Source organism: Phyllostomus hastatus, unplaced genomic scaffold (genome assembly GCF_019186645.2).
Source record: "Phyllostomus hastatus isolate PE091 unplaced genomic scaffold, TTU_PhHast_1.1 phas_contig_16, whole genome shotgun sequence".
Classification (NCBI taxonomy): Eukaryota; Metazoa; Chordata; class Mammalia; order Chiroptera; family Phyllostomidae; genus Phyllostomus; species Phyllostomus hastatus.
Genome location: NW_025333643.1, coordinates 23,151,418 through 23,175,575, shown reverse-complemented (window position 1 = coordinate 23,175,575; position 24,158 = coordinate 23,151,418). Strand labels below are relative to the sequence as shown.

The following is a 24,158-nucleotide window of genomic DNA, read 5'->3' as shown; positions in this document are numbered from 1 at the left end:
AGATGTGGGTTAATATCCATGTTCATCCCCTACCACATTTTTTTAACAAAGCTCTGGAATTCTTCAGAAATTCAAATGTATTGTTAAAATCCAAGGTTTTCATATAGGTGCCATTTCACTTTAACTACAGGGTCTGGTGGAAGTAAGGCCTGCTTGAGTGTGGTTGGTAGGGTAATAATATGGGTGTAATAGTTTATAGTGTTAATTTCAACATTTCACCTAAAATGTCATATGCTGTGCTTAAGTGTGATATTGGGATGTTACAGAATCACATGCTTATAATTATGTAATAAAAGATTTTGTAATAAAAAAGGGGAGTTACTTGTGCTGGACCCTGTATTTGTTAATGATTTCATGATTTAGAAATATTTGTTGATTACCCCATGACTTAGATACAGCACAGTTTACTAGACATTTCAGTGATGACAGAGGTGCTCTTTGCATTGTGCACTGGGCTAGTCCCTCTCACATATGCCTGTGGAACACTTTTGAATCCTTAATTTTATGTAATTTTAATTAGTTTAAATACAGACGTGGGTAGCTGTGGCTAGTAACTACTGACTTGGACACCACAGGTTTACTTAATGGTGGGGATTTCTCAGCGATTTAAAGCTTTAGCTCTTCTAGTTCTGTGGGTTTGGCGTAGGGGCCTTGTTAGGAAAAATGATCAGCAGGCAGATTGTGTTGTGCACTGTTAAACAGTTTGCTTTTCAGACAGATAAAACCTGGATAAAACTTGAGCTGTTCTCAGCAGAGGTGCCTCTTGTATGTGCTGCAAAGGGTGGGCTGATGGTCATCTTTCAGCAGATTAGCTGAAAGAATATCTGTGTTTGGGCTCAATTGTTCAAAGATTTGTGCACCCTTTGTACAAGAACAGGGAAAATTTGTGTTATGACAATGGCTGACAAAATGTTTAATGAAAGCTGCAATTGGCAGTAACTAAATTCCCTGAGGTTTCTTTTCACTCCTCTTTGCTACTGAAAGGTGCAGAAATACTTTTGACAGCATCTGTCCTGCTGACAGATGAATTGTTTTGACAGGAGAATTTGAAACCTTCAACTTAAGACACATTCAGATGTCCAGCTGGGTAAGGGGTGATCATGTTTGTAGAAATAAGTAAGATGCTTTAGATTTGTGTGCATGTCAGCTGCCACCTGAAAGAAAGTCCTCATTAAAGGTTTTTCACTGATTAACCATTTAATTATCATTGAGCACAAAGATGAGAATTCATATCCCTCTGTATACAGTACTTGGGCTGAGTAAATGTAGTTCCTTAATCATTGAAAAATGAATATCAGTAGGTATAGCAGTCAAAGGGTTAAAAAAACTTTATTTAGCATTCTGCTGGAAAAATTAAACCAATGTTAATAGCAGCATGATTCACAATACCAAAAAGATGGGGAAATCCAAATGCCCATCAACTATTGAATGGATACACACAATGTGTGTGCACATGTACACACATGTTCACACACAGAGGAATGTTATTCAGCCCTGAAAAGGAAGGAATTCTCACATGTGCTACAACATGGATGAACCTTGAGGGCATTATGTGAAAGAAGCCAGACCCTAAAGGACAAATATTGTATGCTTTCACTTATAGAAAATATCTAGAGTTGTCACATTTTATAAAGACAGAAAGTAGAGTTGGTGGTTGCCAGGCCTGTGGGGTGGGTGATAGGGGAAGATGGGAAGTTAGTGTTTACAGGTACTGAATTTCAGGGAGAAGATGAAAAAGATCTAGTGATGGGTGATGGTGATGGTTGCATAACAGTGTGAATGTGTATTGGATTGTACACTTAAAAATGATAAAGATGGTAAATTTTATGTTATCTATATTTTACCACAAAAAAAAAGTTATGCTTGGCAGTGTATCTCCCTGAAATGAGCAAATAAGAAAATATCTCTAAGGATTTTACTTCAGAATATATTCATGTGGGAGAATACAGTAAATATTTTCCCCATTTCCTGGTAAAGCAGTTGATGATCAACAGCTTGTCTCAGGTTGCAGGACTAGTCACTTCTTAGACTTAAAAGCTCTGGCTAAGAAGTAGAAGTTGTTGCAGGGGACCCAAGCTTTAGCCTCTGTCTTTTCTATGTAATTGCTGTAGATGCTCCCAGGGGAGAATTAAGCCTTGAGAGCCAGTCTGCTTGGCCCTCATTTGTTGGTATGTGGCTGTTCATTGAATGTCGAAACATTACCACATCCAGGCTGACCCAGTGAGAGCTTTAAATTTCCACTTACAAACATTGGGTTAGCCAAAAAGTTTGTTTGCTTTTTTTCATAAGATGGCTATAGTAGTGCTTAGTTGTCTTTACTTCATGTGAAACAATTTTGTTAGGTTGTATTATGGTAGCTGTCATATCAACATGCATAAAAAAAGTTGGTAAATTATGTGTAGTCATTTTAATATTGAAGATGTAATAAAATAAGCAACATTTTTGGCATATTATGTTTTATTATTTTAAGAAAGGTAAAAACTCAACTGAAATGAAAAAAAAAAGATTTGTGCAGTGTATGCAGATGGTGCTATGACTGATCAATTCAGTCAAAAGTGGTTTGTGAAGTTTTATGCTGGAGATTTCTCACTGGATGATGCTCCATGGTCAGATAGACCAGTTGAAGTTGATAGCAATCAAATTGAGACATTAATTGAGAACAGTCAATGTTGTACCATGCGGGAGATAGCCAACATATTCAAAATATCCAAATCAATAAAGTTATTGGTGAAAATGAAAAATTTTTATTTTACAGGAAAAATCATACAGACTTTTTGGCCAACCCAATATATTCAACTTCATTTCTACTTACTGGGATCTCAATGTTAGGTCCTGATATTGTTTGGCTTCTTGTTAAGACCAGTTTATGGAAGACCCTTTTTAAAGTAGCCTTAAGTGGTTTCATTCCAGATAGTTTAAAATGAGGCTGCCAGTTAATTGCCTAAGACCCAGATCCCATGACCCCAGCTCCACCCCAGGCTACATATTTAAGCCTGAAACAAGTCATTCATTTTGTACCTGTAGCCACAAGAGTCAGTGGTCTAGATGAGAGATTGAAAACTGGTGGTTCTCAAGCCAGATGCAGTCTGCAGATACATATTGTTTGGCCCATCTAGGGTTAGTTTTTTTTTAAAGAATTGGAAAGATTTCATGTAAGAATTCAGAGTTTGAGCTTCCTTGACAGTGAAGAAGACTGGTCTGCACTGGCCTTGTTTCTGGAGACACAGGAGCAGATGCCCATTAGATGGGCAGGCACTCCTGTGTTGGCCCCATCCCACACCTGCAGGGTGACCATCCACATTCCTTGCCTGCCTTCCAGGCTCTTGTCTGTGTGGTGTCTAAGTCTTTCTCTGATGTCTCCTCCAGCTCAACACCTTCCATTACCTCTGATGATATAAATGTATAGTCAGTGTAAACTCACAGTATCTCTAGACCCAGAAATGATATTTCAGTTCTCCCTTTTAAGAAACTGTGCTCAAACTAGACAATTTCAGTCTGCCTGGTCCTTTTTCTGATGTGGGTAAATTCTCTTCATTTGTGAATTTTCTTTTCCGAGTCTAGCCTGTTGATTTCTGTGTAGCCCTAAGTGCAGACAGGCTCACATTTGGCTTCGGTAATGTGGTTTTAAAAATTACCATCCTCAATTTTTTGTAGTAACATAATTTCTGGACAAATTGCTTTTTATTTAGGCTATGCCCTGAATACAGATATACTGTTAAGTGCAAGTGTAGTTTGACTTTTATTTAGATGAATGTCTTGAGTTGACAGTGAAATGACTGTCAGCTGTAGGTTAGGATTGACTGGAATATCTCTGGAGTAAGTTTAAAAGGTAGCTGCCACTTATGTGACACTGTGCCCTTAAGAACTAGACTTTAAATTCATGATCAGTAGCACTGTTAATTGGCAGTAATGTCAGTGAAATTAATAGATAAAGTGAAAATTGTTAACCTTTTCAGCTTCCTTAGGGCTGGGATATATTTCGGTGGCACGGATCAGCCAGTGTGCAAGAAGTTAGGGTCCAGTGGACCACATCTGTGTGTATTCTGTTCCTGTGAATTAATTAAGCTAATGTAACATAACCTAACTGGATGTAATTTCACCTCCTTTACAGTTAAGGAGTAGTAATATTTGTACAGTCCTAAAATTATTTTGGCCTTTTGAAGGCAACCACAAGCCTGATATGGCCCCCAGTGAAAATGAGTTTGACACCCCTGCATTATAGGATGTTAGCAGTGTCCTGGTCTCTACTCACCAGATGCCAGTAGCCACTCACCCCCTTCCCTACAGTTGTGACAACTAAAAATGTCTCCAGACATTGCCAAATGTCATCACTGATTGAGAACCACTGATTTTTTTTAGACAATGAAGGGTTAGTCCCCTACCCTGCTCTTTTTCTGTATTCCTGCTTGATGTTGTTTGATGTTTTAGTAAGACATTATTAAAAAGTGTCTTTTAAAATGGACTTGGACTTGATATGGTGCGAAACCTTTAGAATAGGACACTCTAATGCAGGTAGAGGACTGACGTACCTTAGAATTTCTTTCAAGTTGCTAAGTGCTGAAATGGTATTGAGTAAAATTCATTTGAGTTCAGCAGTCCTCAGGTGATTTGAGATTTTCACAGTGACTTGTTGATGGATGCAAAGCCAGGAGGTATGTCTGTAAATCTCAATGTCAGTAAGGTTACTTAAAATAATGCATGGGTTAGGGCAGTCATTATTTTTGGGGGGGCAGGGAATAGAAATTTCCTGAATGTTGGGTGTTTTGAAATGTTGATTCAACTTTTTTTTCCCCCCCTTCCTTTACCAGAAACCTGAGTTACAACAGACTTTCTGAGATTGACCCTTCGGGTTTTGAGGACTTGCCGAATCTACAAGAAGTGTGAGTGCTTTTCCCCAAGCCCCTGGGGGTTTGGAGGGATGGAGAGCTCCTGGGGGAAACCCTCTCCTAGTGCAGGAGTATCACCCCTGGATCACCAGTCTAAGCTTGTTAGAAGGAACATTTGTGTTCATATTGTCGGTGACAAATGTACTGCTCACTAAGCTCTCCCTCGTTGCAGCCCATCTCTTCTTCCTAGGCCTCAGTGATGGGTGTGTTATAGTCAGGTAGGTATGGACTTACTGGAAATTCCAGGAACATGGTAGGTATAACAGAATCCCCTCCTTTGTGGGAAGTCCTGTGGACCAGCTAGGTTAACACACCTGGCTGGTACTTCCCACAATTCCCAGGGAACCAGCCCCACCCAACTATTTCCCAGGAAACAAAGATACGGAAAAGTGGACAGTAAAGGTTTATGTTTCCTATCCTATCTCCAAACAGAGCTAGGCATTGTTTCCTTTGGAACCCAAGTTGGCTTCCTTTGCAGTGTCCTTTAAATCAGGCCTCAACCTTTCCTCCTTTTCCATGTAAAGAATTCTGCTTTTAAAATGGATGTTAGTATTATCAGGAATATTAGTTCCACAGAGACTTTAGGACACTTTACTGTAATCAGGGGTGTCAAAGTCATTTTCACCAGGGGCCACATCAGCCTTGTGTTTGCCTCCAAAGGGCTGAATATAATTTTAGGACTGTATAAATATAACTACTCCTTAACAGTTAAGCGAGAGCTTGGCACTGCTGCCAGGTAGAAACAAGGTGCTGGGCCAGATAAAACAAGGTGGAGGGCCGAATTTGGCCCGTGGGCCTTGTGTTTGCCGCCATAGATGATGTAGGCCCACCGCAGAAAATTTGAAAACTATAGAAATATGTAAAGACAAATTAATTAAAATCAACACTCTTATCACCCAGACAAAACCACTGTGAACACTTAGTGAAAAACATGTATCTCTACACATGTAACTTTGGGATCAGACTGTAGATAATAGCAATCATAGTAGCACCCTGCTAAGTTGTTGGTGAATACTACCTTGTTCGATCCTCACATTGACACTATGATTCATATAAATTTTTTTCATTACAATAATTTTCCCCACTGGACAGAAAAGGAAACGGAAGCTAGGAGAAGTTAGGTACACTTATGCAGTGTTACACAGTTGGTAGACCTGAGAGTTGAACTAAATCTATTTAATTCCAAGTCTTAAGCATTTAACCCTGAAGCTGCACTGCCCTAGGTTCCTACATCCCTCATCTTAACGTACAACATTCAACTGAAGAGTTTTTAAACACAGAAAATCCAGTGTTTATCAACTTGTATCACTGTTTCTACACCAGTCTGCTCTTTCTAGGTGCAGAGTATTTCCTCTTACTCCTTTAGACCTCTTTTCCAAACCCATGCAGTCCTCCAAGTTAAGCCTCTTTTCTCCCCTCACAGCTTGGCTTTTCTCCCTCCTCTGAGCTCCTGTTGCACTTACAGGGTGGATGAGGCCTGAGCCCATCCCGTGCTCCTTCTCTTTCAGGTAGGACTTCTCTTCTGTCTCTGCTAATGCCCTCAGGAAGGTTGACCATGGCCAGTCATTGTGTTAAACACTGCACTCCTTTAGTCACTCATACTTTTTTCAGACACTTGAGGGAATCAAGGTGTAGAGAATTAGCCAGAACTGCATGGCTTGTGAGTGGTAGACTTGAGCCTGCATCTCCAAACTCACTCCTATCCAGTGTCCTCTATGGCAATACAACCTTCCTGTGTGGGGGAGATATAAGGGCAGGGATTGCATTGTTTGGTTACAACACAGTGTAGTGGGAAAAACACACTTTGTGGTAGCAGATAGACCTGGGTTGAGGTCTGATTCTGTCCCTTATGGGATTCTGTCCTTGGACTAGTTACTTAGTGCCTCAGTGCCTTCCTTTGCTCTTCTACAGAGTGGACATAATAACACATTATTATTATTGCTATAGTTGTTAATTAGACATGACACCCATGCCTTATACATGGGAATGACTCACTAAAGGTTACTTCTCTTTTCTTCTAGTACTTTCTAATTGCATAGGCACCCAGGCTGGATGCATTGTTAAAGAACAAATCCTTGAGGGCTGATAGGTTGAACTTTTTACCGCTGTGACTGCCTACAGTCCCTGGTGTCACACCATGGGGCTGAAGGTGAGACAAATTCCCTGGTGCCCAGAGTAGTGGAACTTGCCACTGATAGGAAGTCTATATCTGGTGGACACAGAAAGAAGCTGTCAAGAGTGAGGGGTGAAGAAGTATATTGAAGAAAAAAAAATGATAGTTGACACACAGCTGCTTCTAAATTAACTGGGCTCAGGTTTTCCCAGGACCTGTCAGTTCTTCTGAACTCTGCAGAGCCATGCAAGTCTGGAAACCTCAGCAAGGGGAACCACAGGCTGGCAAGCAGCAGGTGGTGGTGTTTTAGTGGTGGTTTTATTTTGGAGGCTGGGACTACAGAACAGTGTGGGCTGGTTGAAGAGAAGTGAGCCCGCTGGAGGCCCCTGGAGGATACGAGGACATTTGTGCAGCTGCTGCCAGGCCCCACAAGCTTCACTGCCCACAGCTGAGGAAAGCCCACCAGGAGGGCCTCCAGCCAGGGTCCTGGATGGCCAGGCTCCTCTATTAATAAGAGGGGCTATTTATACCATCCTCTTTAAAAACCGCCCTGGGATCATGTTACTGCTGCCTGGCCCAAGAATACTTAATGTGGGTGCTGCCATGTGCTTCCCAGGGCCATTGACCTAAAATGTTCCTGTTGGCAGTGAGGAAGCCTGACTAGGCCTTGCCTCTGGGTATTTATGGCTCACCCTCTGTGTCTCAGGCCTGTGCTCTCCTGGGTGTGTGTGTGTGTGTGTGTGTGTGTGTGTGTGTGTGTTGTAGGTTAAGGGAGGCCTGGAATAACGAGGGGTGTCATTTTGAGGCACCACTTTTTTGGCTGTGAATTACCACCACCTTCTAAGCATTTACTTTGTATCTAGCTATATCCTAAACTGTTAGGTTTAATTATTTCAGCTGGATCCTGCGAAAAAACTATGAAGTTGGTACTTACATTATTTACATTTTTTGGAAAAGGAAACTAGGCACAGTAAGGTTATGTGACATGCTGAAGGCCTTTCTATGGATAAGGGATAGGATTGGGGTTGAATGCACTCAGGTGTATCTGATTTAAAAATTTGATCTGTAAACCCCCCCCCTAATAATTCATAGTGCTCTGTAACAGTGCCTCAGTTTCTTCTTTTAAGGCAGGGTGATCATTTAGTTTAGTGCCTTCCTCAAAGGTTGACATGTCATTCGTTGAGACACCTACATGTAAGCACTCAGTTCAGAGCCTGGCACAGAGGAAACATTTGCTCTTATTATTATTGCTTCTGATTGAAGTATCACTGCACTAAAACATCTATACCTGGCCATCTGGTATACAAACTGTATGTCATAAAGTCTTGCCAGTTATTTAGTATGCCCTATTCTCAAGTGCCTAATAGTGCTAATAATAGTTATTAAGTGGCCCTAACTCCAAAGCCTGTGCTCCTACTTATTTGTTATTGGTGACTTGCTCCCTTTTAAGAAACAAAACTAACCAAAGTCCCAACTCCCTACCCAACTTTGACTATTAATTGCAGTTCTCTTTGTGTTTGGAAACAACTGAAGTGTCTAGGAATAGCGGAATGGCTGAATAAATTATGCTTCAATCATACTGTTCATGCCAGCAGAGGAGTACTCTGCAGCAGGTTAAAAGAATTATAGAAAACTTTGAGATGTATTACTAAGGGGAAAATAGTGTAACAAAACAGTCTGTATGACACACAAGCATTTGTGTAAAAGAGCAACACATGCATTTCTAGTAGCTGGCAACAGGAGCCTCTGCTTGGAGGCAGACCAGAGAGCCAAAGTGCAAGAAAGCTTTATTTTTCACTGTATATTCTTGGTATTCTCTTTTGAAAGGCTTTGAAAATTTTACTGTGTGCTAGTATCAGCTAATTAGCAAATAAATAAAGTAAGTAAGTAAGCAAAAAAAGCAAACAAAAAACCCTAAATCTCCATAATCCAAAATTACTCCTTGGGTTTGTTTTTTATTGTTTGTTAAAGCCTAATTTGACTGGGTAATAATAAAGTACTTCGAAGTGGCTTTTTTATTTTTAACATTTTGCATCTTGCAAAATGTAAACACTTCCTTTAATTAAGCCAAGTAAATGGAAGTTTCGGAGAGAGCTGAGGTCCCTGAAGGCTGAACTGGGAAAGGCCCATGTCCAGGCTCTGCCCTGGGTTCAGTTGGTCTATGCTGCCCATTTGTCTTATTCACACCTCTTCCAGATCAGGTGGGTCACGATTCTGACTCATGATCTGTTGTGCCAGGCACTTCTTGGTCAGGAATCATCAGGAAAAGATTCAGTTATAGAAGCCAGACATCGAAAGGATTTTTAGGGTCTTAGATGGAAGCAGGTATGGGGAGAGTGTGAAGGTTAGATTTCATTAAATACAAGTCTTAAGTTCCTGCCATTTTCTTACTTGTGGAGACTGCAAACTTCCCTAGAGCCCTTTCCCTCTAGCTCTGGTTGTGCTATTTTTGACCAGTCTCTATTTCAGTCTGGCAAGTTGGTAATGTCGCAGAGCCAGTTTGGCTTCCACTGCCTTCTGAGGATAGTATTCTTATTTCAGCAGGGAATGGGGCAAACAAAGAAAGCTACACTGTGGAGCTAACAGACATACATTTAGCTAGCAGTTCTTTTTTCATAGACGTGATCTAGAGAGAACTGGCCATGCAATCCTCCTTTGTTCTCCACCTGTCCTCTCTGTAAATTGAGTAGCCATGTGCAGAGCCTGTGATTTCTGCCTCCACCTATTGATTTGGGGCTGCTGCTCCAGACAAAATGCCCTGTTTGTCTTGAGTACTGGTTCACTGCACCTGTACTCTCCACTTCCAGCAGTTTTGTCAAGACTTGAGCTGTTATTGATGATGCCTCTTTCCTTATTCATTGATTTCTGTGAATTTGGATGGAGTAACTTGTCACGTGTGCAGGAGGGCTGGCCTAAGACCAGGTTCATTTAGCAAAGGTTCCCCTGCAGAGAGTCCATACTGCGTGTTTCAGGTTTAAAGTCAAGTCAGATCCTAAGCAGGCTGAAACACAGCTACCATGTTACCTAGGGGTAGGAGCTTTGCGCTTGCAGACCTTTTCACTTGTTGGTCTCTTGACTTGCAATTGCATTTGGGTTCAGTTCTCATCTATAACTCTGGGGTAGTGACTTGAAGTGAAACTTCAGTTAGACAGCTTACCTTTAAGGCAGGGAACAGTAGTAGTATCTGGTACCTTACTCAGGGTTGTGATGATGAAGTTACATAATACATGTCGAGTGGTTATGATAGTTGTAAAGAAATAGAGTGTGGTGGTTAGATTCTAGAAGAATCTAGACTTTGGGGCTGGATTCCCAGGGCCACTGCCACTTACTGCTAGTACCCATCATCAAATTATTTAACCTGTCAGTGTTTCAGTGTCCTCATTGGTACATGGAAAAGTTCATGGGATCTACCTTCTAGGGGCCTAAAGGTGAGTTAATAATGATTTGGCCAAAAAATCCAAATTGATTTTTCTGTAAAATAAAATATACATTTTTCATATTCACCAATAACTTTATTGCTTTGGATATTTTGAGTATGTCGGCTATCTCCTGCATAGTATAACATTGATTGCTCTCAGTGTCTGAAATTGATCACTGTCAACTTCAACTGGTCTACCCAACTGTGGAGCATCATCCAGTAAGAAGAAATCTCCAGCACAAAACTTTACGAACCACTTTTGACACATTTCATCAGTCACAGCACCTTCTCCATACACTACACAAATCGTTTTTTTGTATTTCAGTTGCGTTTTACCTTTCTTGAAATAATAAAGCATAATATGCTGAAAATGTTATGTATTTTCTGCCATCTTCAGTATGAAAATGGCACAAAAATTCACCAATTTTGGTAAGTTTTTAAAAAAATGCACATTGATGTGACAGCTGACACAGTACAACCTAACAAAATTGTTTCAAATGAAGTTAAAGATAACTAAGTGCTGTTAGAACCATCTTACAGAAAAAAACAAAACAAATTTTTTGGCCAACCTGATACATTGAAAAGCTCTCAGAGCTGTGCCTAGCATATAATAGGCCCTCAATAAGTTGGCTGGTGCTATTAAATTATTACTATTATCACCATCGCCTGTTTTAGAATAAATATCTAGGAAATGAAGAGTTCTTAAGCAAGCTTACTCTGATAAGATCGGAGGGTCTTTTTTAGTAATAAGTACATTGATAGTACTATGAAAATTTATTAGTAGATTCAGACTGACGTAGAGTTTTCAGTATCTCTGTACCAAGATGTGAAATGGATCACTGCAGGGCTGAGGAGAAAAGGTGAAGCAAAAACAATCTGGTTTAGGGGAAGTCAGATAAGAGACTGTTAAAGTAATTAATTGTCTACTTCAGCACACAAACAAGGGCCCTTTAAGTGGAGAAAGGATTTGCCACATGATAAGGATCTGCTTTCTCTCTGCCAGATGCTGTAGTCATGAAACTGTGAAACAGACATTCTGTGTCCCTTAGCCTAGTAATTGCCAAACTTCATCTCCAACTGGCTGTGGCACCAAACAAAGCAAATGGGATATTTCAAAGCCTTTGTTTTTTCTTTTTTCCTATTCGTTTCTACAAAAGATGGCAATCAGATTATTCTATTCAAGCAAATGCTAGTTGTATGCATACCTGAATACAGCTGTCATTTTCATGGCCTTGTCTTCAAACAGTGATCTAGGTAAGACCTACTCCCTTAAAAAAAGGAGACTAAGATAGCCTAGCTTTACCCCCTTAATTCTGCATCTCAGATACAATTTCTTTTCAGCCCGTCACTTGGCAGAAAGCCTAAACACTGTGCTTTGGCTTTCTTAAGGATTTTTGGGCTTACTTCACAAGCCTGATTTTGGATTCTCTTCCCAGATTTGGAAATACATGTCCATGTAAGGAGGCTGGATTACAGAGCCTCTGGGGGCAGCCCGGGTGACAGTGTTTTAGTTTACAGGTTTCCCCTTCCACTAAAAGATGTGAACTCTAGAAACACAGATGTAGAGTTTTCCGGCAGGAAGTGAGCTTGGAGAGAGGGTATCTCTGGTCTGCAGAGAATTTTCAAAATGTCTATGTGCAAAAATGTGTCTATATGTATGCCTGGAAAATGTGTCTGGAAGGTCCATCAGAGTTCAAAGAATCTAGAATCTCAAATAAATGAGAGTCTCCAGTCCAACTCTCTTGTTATTGCACAGATGAGGCATCAGAATAATTGCCCCGCATGTCCAAGCCCCTGGGAACCTCCCGCACGTCTGTCTAAGCTTTGTGTCCCAGCGTGTCATCTTCTGGTGAGGACAGAGCAGCAGTTTGCAGACCACTGTGTCCAACTGTGTGAAAACATCTAGAAGGGAATGCTCTTTCTTCCTCAGATCCTTTTCTGACTCTTTCAGCCCATAAGGAGCACTCTCTTGGGTGATCTTGGGACACTTTGTTCTGCACTGTGCATCTTGGCATGTCGTCACTGTTCCTTGATTGTTAGTGTTGATTTCTGATTTAGGTTGGAAGTTCTTGGAAGACAAGAGACACTCCCTGAGTGTTAATTTCCAAACTGTGGATGTGATAGGTAGTTTTTGTGACCTCACCTGACTTCTTTCCCCTTAAAAACTCACTTTTAACTTCATGTTTTATTCAGTATTACCATGTCCAACTCAGCACTGTTTTTCTGATTTCCCTTATTAGTATATGATTTCAAACTACTAATTTAAACCATGTAGGTGATTAATTCTTTGTGTTGTTACAGGTATCTTAACAACAATGAGTTGACAGCTATACCATCCCTGGGTGTTGCTTCATCTCACATCGTCTCTCTCTTCCTGTAAGTGGTGCATTTGGGGACCCTGGGCTGGGTGATAAGGCTACGGTATTACCATACTGACATTTGGTGGTAGGAAACTGTTCCTGTACTTAGTGGTGTAGAACAGCCTTTCTTCATGTAGTCCTAATGATCATGACAAATGTCTTACGTGCTGTTTTGGGGTTTTTAAGAATTAAAACCTGGAAGTTTTGCCTCCTCTCTGATTTGGGGAGAAACTGGTCTTTTTAATACCCAGAGATACATATAGAATTAAATTTCTTAGGTGAATAAACTGGAGTTAAAGAAAACTGTCTGAATTATAAGACTGCAAGTTCATCTTTGTGCCAGTGAACTTGGTAACATGATTCGGTCTCCTATTTTGGTTTTAAAAAAGAAAATACCCCAACCGTGGCTGGTATGGCTCAGTGGATTGTGTGCTGGCCCACGAACCAGAAGGGTCACTGGTTTGATTCCCAGTTGGGCCACATGCCTGGGTTGCAGCCCAGGTCCCCAGTTGGGGGTGTGTGAGAGGCAACTGATTGATGTTTCCTCTCTTTCTTTCTCCTTCCCCTCTATCTAAAACTAAATAAAAATAATTTTTTTTAAAAAAGGAAATATCCCAGTCTTCCAAAATCAGCATAAAAGTAAGGAATTAGTTGTCATGGTCAACTGTGAGATAGTAGGCAATCTGCTGATTATTATAGGCAACACTCTGGAAATGGAAAAGTGTGAATGCAGAGGGACTTAAATGAGGAAGGAAGGAAGGAAGGAGGGAGGGAGGAAGGGAGGGAGGGAGGGAGGGAAGGAGGGAAGGAAGGAAGGAAGGAAGGAAGGAAGGAAGGAAGGAAGGAAGGAAGGAAACAAACCATGAGGATGTTATTGTTGGAGCAAGTGAGAGCCTGCTCCAGTAGTCAGGTGGAGGTGCTTGCTTGTTTTGAAGTTACCCAGTCTTTCCAGATAAACCAGTCATGAGTCTAGTAACTCTCTCAATAGATTCTATTGGGAGGTTCTTCAGCAGAGCACCTTGCATTCCATGATGAATTTCCTGTTGCCACTCCAGCCCTGCATACTTTTATTTGACTTCTATTTTGCTGGTGTTGTAACTTATTTGCTCACCTGTATATATCTATTCTTGACACTGAGGCTGGGCAGGCTGAGCACAGGGACTTGGCAGCAAGGTGCCATCCATCTTTGTATTATAAGACTGCTGGTGCAGCGTGAAGATCTCTGGGTTTTTCTACCAACAGGCTATGTTCAGGAGATGCTCGTCCTTGTAAGACAATGTTTCAGGCTTAACTCTTTCAAGGCACTTGTAGGGGTAGGAGACAGAGGTTAGAATGTTGGCCCAGCTCTGTGTCTTGGACAAACAACTTCATCTCTTTGAATCTTATTTACAGAATGTGTTCTTGACCTGTTTTATGTGCAGGGAAAGTGAGGCTGAGTTTGAGGGTAATGGGATATCTATGAAACTCCTGTATTGTGCTTAGCACATAGTAGGTGTTTTAAAGATGGTGGCTGCTGCTTCTGGCTGGTGGGTAGTTGTCACATAACTCCTTGTGCCTGGTATGATCTCACATTTAGGGCCACAGGAGGTGTGATTCAGTTTGTGTTCCTGTGAAGTGTTGGAGTGAAGGCTGTGGCCTTTTGTCCCAGGCAGGTCTGACTGACTTTTTGTGCCTATTCAGCCTGTGTGCCCAGCAACTGGGATGTGTATAATTACTAGCTAAATTAAATGAGTTACCCCTACCTGTGATTGATTACAGATGTGATAATCCTTCATATGTTCACAGAGCGAAGCAATGGAAGATGCTCTTAACGCCTTACTACTTAAAAGTATGGTTCCTAGACCAACAGTGTTATCGGTGCTGAGCTCCTTAGAAATCCAGAATCTCAGGCCTCATCCCAGTCCTACTGGGTCAGAAGCTACTTTAAGTTCCCCTGGTCATTTGCCCTTTCATTTAAATTCAGAAGCACTGCCTTCACTCCCCTTGCTCCAGGCTTGGTTGGGAAGCCAGGGCCATAGAGAACATCTTTATATTACCAGCAGGCTCCCTGAGTCCCTGTAAATTGTAAAATTGAGATGAACTGACACTGCTCATAAATGCCTGTGCATCTCCCCTTTATCTGCCCCTGTGCACTGACACAAGAGTGTGGTGGCAGATGACTCTGAGCGACCCTGTGCCAGAGATAGGCAGGACCCCCAGCTTGCCCCCAGGGACCTATGTACTTTGAACCCTGCTCTGCTCTGTTGACTAAAAATACATTTCTGTGCCTTGGCCCAAGTGCCTGGAGCAGTGGGGCTGGTTGGCCTTGTTCCTGCTTTTCCATTAAGACTGTGTTAAAATACGTAAAGTGGCAGAAGGAGAGCAGAAGAGAAGACTCCCGCTCTGGTTTTGAATGAGTTTGGAAAATGCAGGTTAGCGTTGACAGCTACCTCTTTGGCTTGAAGCTGGTCTCCATCTCACTTGGTCAGTGATTTCTCTGAAATTACAGGAACAGAAGAGTCCTTACCTTCCTTTTCTCTGTGGGTCCTGTGTCTCCTAATCTTGGACCAGATGCCTGGATGTCATCCTGCAAAGTTAGGTTGGCACTATGACGTCTGGGTAGCAGGATTATAGGTAACTTGCTGTCATCTTCAAGCCTTTCTGTATTTCCCAAGTGGACTTTTGCAGAGGACATGGCAGCAGATGATGGGCAATACTTTCCCACCTGATGTGTGAAGGTGACGCACTTAGCATCTCCAGCCATGTGATGACTTCACCCATTCAGGCTTCAAAGAGCATGTTGTACTGATGTGTCTGTTTTTTCAGAACCATAGAACTAAAAGGTGTCATATCTTGAACAATTATTTAGTTGGCACCTCCTGTGCCTCTGCAGTTGAGGCCTGGGGCCTTCCCAGGGTGACCTCAAGAGTATTCAGTGTCATCAGATGTGGGAAGCCTCTGACATGTTGTCTGAAAATGTGGTTGGTCAGCTCAGTAAATGTTCACATTGATAATACAGTTGACCCTTGAACAATATAGGATATTTTTTAAAGATTTTATTTATTTTTTATTTTTAGAGAGGGGAAGGGAGGGAGAAAGAGAGGGAAACATCAGCGTGTGGTTGCTTCTAACATGCCCCCTACTTGGGACCTGGCCCACAACCCAGGCATATGCCCTGATTGGGAAACGAACCAGCGACCCTTTGGTTCTCAGGCCGGCTCTCAATCCACTGAGCCATACCAGCCAGGGCAGGTTTGAACTGTGCAGTTCCACTTATGTGTAGAAATTCCACTTTTTTTAGATTTTATTTATTTATTTTTTTTTAAAGAGAGAGGAAAGAGGGAGAGAGAGAGGGAGAGCAACATCGATTGTTGCCTCTCTCTTTCATGCCCCTACTGGGGGCTGAACCTGCAACCCAGGCATGGGCCCTGATTAGGAATTGAACCAGTGACCTTTTGCTTTGAGGGACAACACCCAACCAACTGAACCACACTGGCCAGGGCACGTGTAGATTTTTTTTCAATAAACAGTCAGGCCTCGTACTCATGGGTTTCTCATACATGAATTCAGCTAACTACAGATCAGAAACAATATTTTCGATTCACTGTTGGGTATCCGAGAATGTGGAGGGCTGATTATGTATTGACCTCTGCCATTTTATTTAAGGGACTTGAGCATCTTTGGATTTTGGTATCTGAGGGGAGTCCTGGAACCAATCCCCTTTGGTTACTGAGGGACTACTATAATTGTATGTGGATTTTCAACTGCACGGGGGTGGAGTTTGGCACCCCTACCCCTGCGTTGTTCAAAAGTCAGCTGTACAGGCAGGTGCAATAGGGAAAAGGTGGACTAGGCATATATCCAGCTGTCTCAGGTGATGTTTTATATCATTTGTTGAGTGAAGAATAAAAGACAGCTTTCATATTCCTTCTGTGACTCAGAAACTAAGATAGGCAATAATATCACAAAAAAGATATTACTGAGCCTGATGTCCTGTAACACCTATTACTGCTTTTTGTCACTTCGCAGAAGCAGCAGGTTTGTGGTTTTCAGCTCAGACACCTGGAATTGTGGACTTTGGTCTCTGGAAGTCAACTCTTCATCTCTGTGTTAGGTTCCTATCCCCCAAGTCCGTGTCAGTGTCCTGGCTCCATGCTCACGTGCTCTGAGAGCTCCAGACACAGGGTCCTCCTCTGCTGGGTCACAGTTGGGAGGGCCTCATGATAAAATGGTTCACCTCTGGCATTACTCTTTGGTTTCAGAACAGTTTTTCACGATTTGGGGGAACTGGAGTCATTCAGTAGAATTTCAGTTGATTAATACTTTCTGATTAAAGGAATCAAATTCAATTAAAGTATTTGTCACAGAGCAGATTTATTTGCATCATATTCTGAGGATAATGCTGAAGCAATTTGTTCTTAACAAAAAAGCACTAAACTGAAGGAAAGCTTTTAATAGGATTGGGTTAGAGTAAGGTAACTAGTTTCATGAAATAATTCTCAGAAAAAGCAATAGACTTTTGTCAAATGGGAGCAAGGTCTGCCATTAAATTTTCATTTTGAGAGTTTTTTTTTAAAATATAAAGTCCAGGAAATTCAAGTTATGATTCCCAGGGCATTAGTAATTTTGTGTGGTACATAAGTGACATTTCTGGTGAAGAAAAATTTCCACTTTTCCTGTAGTGTTGCTGCACTTGTATCATTGAGAAGATTGCTTACAGTGGAAATGGTTGGATTTTTTTTCTGTCCTAGGAGTCAAAAGCATGCTGTGAAATGGACTTTAGTTTTAAAGCAGGGCGACATTTGTCGCTGGCACATTGGCTGGAGCCTTTTTCCCATATGGTGTTGTGCTTTGTCCATGTAACTTCTTTTCCAGTTACTGATACATTTCAGGCTTTTTCTTAACCATCTTCCCTGTCTCCTGCCTTTGGCCTAGATCAATTTAAGGGATTTAGGCAAAGAGCAGTTGCACACAAATACTGTGACTTTGCAAGAGTACTGTTAAAATCCCTTAGGTTATGTTGAATATGAAAGCACATCAAAGTACCTTTTGCTTCTGATCTTCAGAAAATTTTTGAAAATAATTTTTTTATTGAGGTAAAACTAACATAACCTAAAACTCATTATTTTAAACATTTTAAAGTGTACAGTTCCACCACTTTTTGTACACTTTCAAGGTTGTACAACCATCACCACTATCTAATTCCAGAACGTTGTCATCACATCAAAACATACCCCATACATACCCTTTAAGGAATCACTTCCCCTATCCCCTTCCCTCCAGTACCCTGGCAACCAATAATCTGAAAACTAACTTTTAAAAAAATATTTTATTTATTTTTAGAGAGAGAGAAAGGGAAGGAGAAGGAGAGGGAAACATCAATGTGTGGTTGCCTCTCATGCGCACCCCCACTGGGGACCCGGCCCACAACGCAGGTGTATGCCTGGACCTGGAATCGAACCACTGACCCTCCAATTCTCAGGCTGGCACTCAATCCACTGAGCCACACCAGCCAGGGCTGAAAACCAATACTTTTAACGAAAGTATTTTTCTCTTGTGTTAGCAAATGGACCTGGAAAACTTAGAATATGAATAATTTAAATAAAAATATCAGAAGTAGTTTTGACTACTTATATATTTTGCTATGACCTCTTAGCTGAAGAAAAACTGATTAAATAAAAGTCATGGAATATTTGATATCTCTTCATTCTAACTTCCAGAGAATAAAACCTTGAAGGAATAAAACCTGGTGTTCTGTCTGTGACCCCATTCAGAGGGAGTTAAGTGTCAGGAGCCCTGAGTGGAGCTGGTTGACCCTGAGGCCTTGAAGGATGGAGGCTCTTCTTAGATAGATCTGCTGGGGAAATAAAATTAATAACAATACTTAACTCTCTGTGTGCCTCCAAAGCCCTGTGAGAAAGAGGGGCTAAATCAGTCTTCTTTTAGGCTCATTAATGCGAAGATCACTTCACATTAAAGTGTAATTACAGAGCAACGCCTTCAGGGGAGGCAGTGATGATCTGCCTGCCTGCTAAGGGATTGGGAGAGGAATTAAGATCTTATAGGACCCAAACAGGGAGCCAGAGAGAAAGGGAAGGATCCAGAATCCACTGCAGAAAATTAGGGTTGTCTTCAGGACCTGAGCTAAGGTTGTTAATAATTAGGAGTAAAGCACAGGTGAAATTACATTGAATAACAAATAATTGGTGGGCATTCCTGAAACTGTGTGTATGTGTTGGGAAGGTGTGGAGGGCAGATATAAGGCAGGGGTGTCAAACTCATTTTCACTGGGGGCCACATCAGCCTTGCAGTTGCCTTCAAAGCGCCGTATGTAATTTTAGGACTGTATAAATGTAACTACTCCTTAACTAGGGGCAAGGAGCTTGGTGCTGCCGCTGGGTAGAAACAAGGTGCCGGGCGGGATTCAGCCCACAGGCCCTGTGTTTGCCACCTGTGCCCTAAGGAGTTGGTGTGGGGTCTCTCGCCTGTCTCTTCAATTAGCTGACATTCAGACTTTCTCCATATCGCCTTCTCTAGAGGAAGGTCATAATTTGCAGACATAATAGAGTGTAGACATTGAAATATTTTTTTACACATGATATTTATTTCCAGAAGTATGAAATAATTTGTCTTAAAATGTTTAATGGTGATCTTAGTGAAGCTCTTTGCCTACTGAAACATAGCTGCACCTGTGGAGACTGTAGGTGTACGTACAAGGTGAGGTGGACATAGCAGTTCTTAAGGTGACAGACCATTCATTTTTCCTCTGGGGGAATTTGGTGGACCTCCCACAAATCATCAGTTTAAGAGTGGACTGAGTCATTTTAATGGGTAGAAAATGTAGAAATGGGTAATGGCCCTTACCCCACTCTGTTTCAGAGAGGCATCCTCCACCTAAGAACTGAATTTAGCCCTGCTGGTGAAGGAAGGCCAGTGTTTGCACCTGGGCTGTTGGTGCCTTCTATGCTCTGGGTCTTATACGTTTTCATCAACAGTGAGGAGGTAATAGTGACTGAAACACTTTAGGAAGAAACTGTGATCAAAGTTGTGTTTCAAAAGCCCCAAGTCAGGTTTAAGTGAATGCCCTTGTTTTTTGGGCAGCCAGTGACTGGTTGGGTTCCCAGATGTGGCCCTAGTCAGGAAACAGCACAACTGGGGAGAAAGTATGTCAAGTGGAGGCTGCAGCTGCTTCCCTGTGTCTTCAGAGACATGCTCACTTTTGCATTTTTTGCCCAGATTTTTGGTGGTGTGAATGAATTCTGTCCTCTGGATAAAACATGCCACCCATTCCTATGAGAGACCGTGGCTTCTCAATCACCTGTGTCGTTCTTACATTGGAACACCCATCAGGAGCACGTGATGGCTGGACTCAGCCCCAATTTCTGATCCAGTAGGTTTGGGGTGTGACTCAAGAATTTTCTTTGTTCACATTTTCCCAGGTGATGCTGCTGCTCTGGGAACCCCCATTTGAGAACCACTGCCTGGGCACATACAGAGCTGGGGGCTGGGGGACAAGGTTCATGTGTCAAGTTTCTACCAAGCTGATTAGCATTTGGGGGGCAGTAAATTATTTAGACAAATTCCCAATGTCACTGATGTAGCAACAGGCATTGTTTGGGCTGGTGGGTCCCAAAAGAGCTGGGGATAGAGGACACTTATTGAGTATGGAGAGAACAGACCTGGCTGTGGCTGCGGGTTAGTGGTCCAAGGTGGTTGTAAATTTGTCTCTGCAGAATTCGCTATTTATTGGTGAACAAGAAGTCTCCCCTGCAGCCCTTTACCATTTCTTGCAGAGGAGCGAGACTTGCTGTGCAGCCTAGCTGACCCATTGTTATCTCAACCTAGGAGTATTAAAGACTCTCCTTATAGCCCCACCTACCTGGATGGGGGAGGGGGACCAGCACACCGTTCACCTCCCTGCTGCTGATCAATCACCATTATCAGATAAATCTTTGCCCTCACCTAAGATTTGAGTCTTAGTCCTCAGCCCATCTTCAGCTCAGATTCCCCCTCCCAATTCTCTCCCTTGTTGATGAGCAGGCTGGTAGGAAGAGCCAGCCGGCTTCTGTTGGAAGGCAGAGCAAGACCCCTGGTTCTTAGAACTCTAGCCTCATCAGATGCTGGATACTACCCATGAGCCTCAAAATAGAAAATTAAGCACCCAGTTTACAAAGAAAGCAGCTTTCTCTGTCCCAGGAACTTCTCAGGGGTTCTAGAGTGCAGATTGCCTCTTGCCTGAGTCTGAGTTGTTCACTAGGAAAGGAGCCACTGTGGCCTTTGTTGTGAGCCTGCCAAGTTACACACAATCGTGACTTGTCATTTTTTTCTTTACTTTTTCTTTACTTCTTTGAGAGTGGGGAGAGGTTAGGGTTAGGGGTGATGAGGCAGCCACATGAGCGGTACATCTGCAAGTCATTTGCTGCAGAAATGAAGCGAACACCAGCTGTAGGGTCTCAGAGCCAAGGAAGGGGAGTGTGGTGGAATAGGAGCTCAGCCATGGTCACTGCCTTTTTTGGGAACTTGTAGCTTAGGTTCTGTTGGTGAGATTGGCTTTTGTCTTGTGTTTGCCACTCCTCCTTCATTTTTTCTGATGACCATGTAAGCTTTAAATACAGTCCAAGATCCAGTGGGAATAGGATGCTGGCAAAGCGCGTGTGGTCTGGAGGGAGGTGTCTGCTACCAGCTGCGGTGCCGACACCCCCAGGGCAATGGGACTGTGGCCGGCAGGCAGAGCTGTTCTGTCAGTTGCACAATCTCCTGTGTGAAAGGAGCTGGCCCCTGCCCATATCAACAGTCTCCTTCCAACTGGGACCATTTCCTCCTCCTCCCCCTGGCCCACTTCCTGCAGGTGGTTTCTCTAATCCATTTACCTCTGGGGAAGCCTTGTGAGTCTGTGCACCTAATCCGAAAATGGCTAGCTTGACTTTGACCCCCATGGTAACCTTGCAAAGAAGGCAGAGCCCATTATGTCTGCTCACACCTGGGAGCCATTTTCAGCTTTTATAGCCCAAGTGGAAGAAATGTGTTTGCATTTATATCCGGCCTTCCTTTCGTAAGGCCTGTCATTATTAGGTGATCGAAGGGAGTATTAGATTCACCCTGCTTGTTCAAAGGCAAGGGCCTTCAAAGATAGAATAGTCTACTCAGTGTATTAAGATGAGTCATACAAAATTGTCTGGTTTTTTTATAGCTCAAAAAGGGTCAAAACGTTGGCAGTCTCATATGGTTCAGTCTTTTGTGATGAAAATTGCAATGGTCAGCATACGTGATATACTGACAGTTGGCAGGCACTGCTCCACGTGCCTTCCTGGGCCCCACTGTACTGATCACCTCTGTAGTCCCAGGCCTCTGTAGAGCACATTTTACAGATGAGGCACCTGATGCACAGAGAGGGCAAGAAACTTGCTAGAGGTCACATAGGAAGTAACAAAGGTGAGTCTTGATCTCATTTCTCTGTATAATTGGAAGTGTATGGTCTGGGAGCCTGGGAGGGTATTGTTTTTTTTCAAGAGATGACATATCAAATTTTGTTAGGAGGGGGAAGCCTCAGGATTGTGACCAAAAGACTATAGGTTGCCCTGGGGCAGGCCTGAGAGGTTCCTTCCCGGTAAGGGCAGCATGTGTCTCTTAAAGTTGTGTGCACTTTTGTAAGGTTGGCCTTACATAAACTTACCGTGGGCAGCCTCAGTAGGATTGTCTTTAACTGATGCAGAGTAATAGCAAGTGCTTCTCAAGCCCCTGAACATGAGGTTGACCAGCTGTTCCCCTGGCCTCCTAGTCACACCCACTAAGTTACTCTGAGGTGGTGTGATCATCCATCTGTTAAGGGCATAGTGAGGGAAATCATCTTGTTGCGGTTTATACAGAGCCCAGACTTGTTCGATGGTGCCATCAGCTTCTGACATAGGCCATGTACCTTCCAACATAATCACTTCAAGGTGAATTCCTTCATGGTTTCCTCACTTCCTGATGCCTTTCAAACGCAAAGAGCTGAGATAAAGGTATCAATTTGTGGGAGTTTCTTTCTTCCCAACTTCTTCAGCCAGTAGATGGAAATGTATGATGGAAAGAATGGCAGGGGCATGGATTCTCAGCTCCCATGGCCTCTGCTCATCAGTCTCCACATAATCTTTGAGGGCTCAGAAATAGTCTGTGGTTGGGAGGCTGCTATGGAATTAATTTGTAAAGACTAAGTAGCCATAGGAAAAATGTAGGTACAAAGGGGTCTGTTCACCCTATTGATTTCTGCATCATTGGGCTTTATGTAGAGGGGGCAGTACAGCAAAATGGTTAAATGGAGGTTCTGGATCAAACAGATCTGGGTTTGAGTCTTGCCGTCATCACCCTTGCTGAGTTCTCTTATTTATTGATAATAATGGGATATGAGGAGGATTCACTAAGTACTGTATGTCCTCAGTACCATGTATGGGGTTCTAGTGAACGTGTCCCAAGTAGTAGACACATTTTTTATCACTGACAGCTCTCTCCTAAGCACTTTCTGGGTGTGGCAGGGCTGACCCATTGTGGCTGCAATGTTCCGAGGAGTTTGGTGGTCTCTACATGGAACCAGGAGGCTATTTACACCCTCTGGAAACAGACCTTCCTTACAGATTCCCCTGTGACTCATCTGTGAACTAGCTGAAGCTTGTGGGTAACCCCCGTGTTTGTGAGTATACATTAATTCCTGTTGTGAGGGCTTTGCATAGAGCAGTGGGGTTTGTTTCTTTCCTCTTTTCTCATTGCCTGTACCTAGCGTAGGTGCAGCAAGCAGCAAAACACTAAGCATGTATGAAGTAGTGGCTCTCATCCTTGGTTGCCTAGGCCAATGACCTGAGGGCTTTAAAAAGCCAAGATGCCCTGGCCATATACCACGCCAATTTTTGGCATGAAGGACATTGGACATAGGCATTGATGTTTTTTGTTTTTCAAAGCTGTCCAGGTCATTTCAATGTGCAGCCAAAAATTTTTAATGATCCTCAGTTGGGTTATTGCAAGTACAAGGTATTGTCCTCCAGTTCTTTCCTTTACCTCTCATACCTGTCACTTAAAATGTTGCCCTGGTTCATTTCTATCTTTCTTTTTCTATCCAGGTAGAGGAAAAGTAAATACCAAAGTTGGCCTTCATTTTAACCCTGATGATTCTGAGGGTCCCTTTATGGGTTTGAATTACCTCTTTCACCATTGATTTAATGGGAGGGCACTGTGATGTTAGCCACTTTAAGTACTAGGAAACTGCTTTTGCCTTTGTGGCATTTGGTCTGATTAGACATGACCACCTCATTTGATGATCACAGAATGTGACTGTGGATTTGGCATCTAATCTGGGTCACTTATTTTCCCTGAAAGTCAGCCCACCCAGCTCTCACATGCAGTCTACCTATAAATCAGAGAAGTCCTGTTAT

At 42.4% G+C, this 24,158-nt stretch overlaps 1 protein-coding gene across 3 annotated transcripts in view; it reads left to right on the top strand.

Annotated features, from left to right (window-relative positions):
• The window catches only part of LRIG1 (leucine rich repeats and immunoglobulin like domains 1), a 102,672-nt gene that overhangs the window by 33,213 nt on the left and 45,301 nt on the right, over window positions 1-24,158 (top strand). For all 3 annotated transcript variants that reach the window (XM_045832176.1, XM_045832175.1, XM_045832174.1), the window contains exons 2-3: window positions 4,809-4,880; window positions 12,719-12,793. In XM_045832176.1, the coding sequence (XP_045688132.1) occupies window positions 4,809-4,880; window positions 12,719-12,793 (147 nt within the window). The remainder of the gene's footprint in view (window positions 1-4,808; window positions 4,881-12,718; window positions 12,794-24,158) is intronic.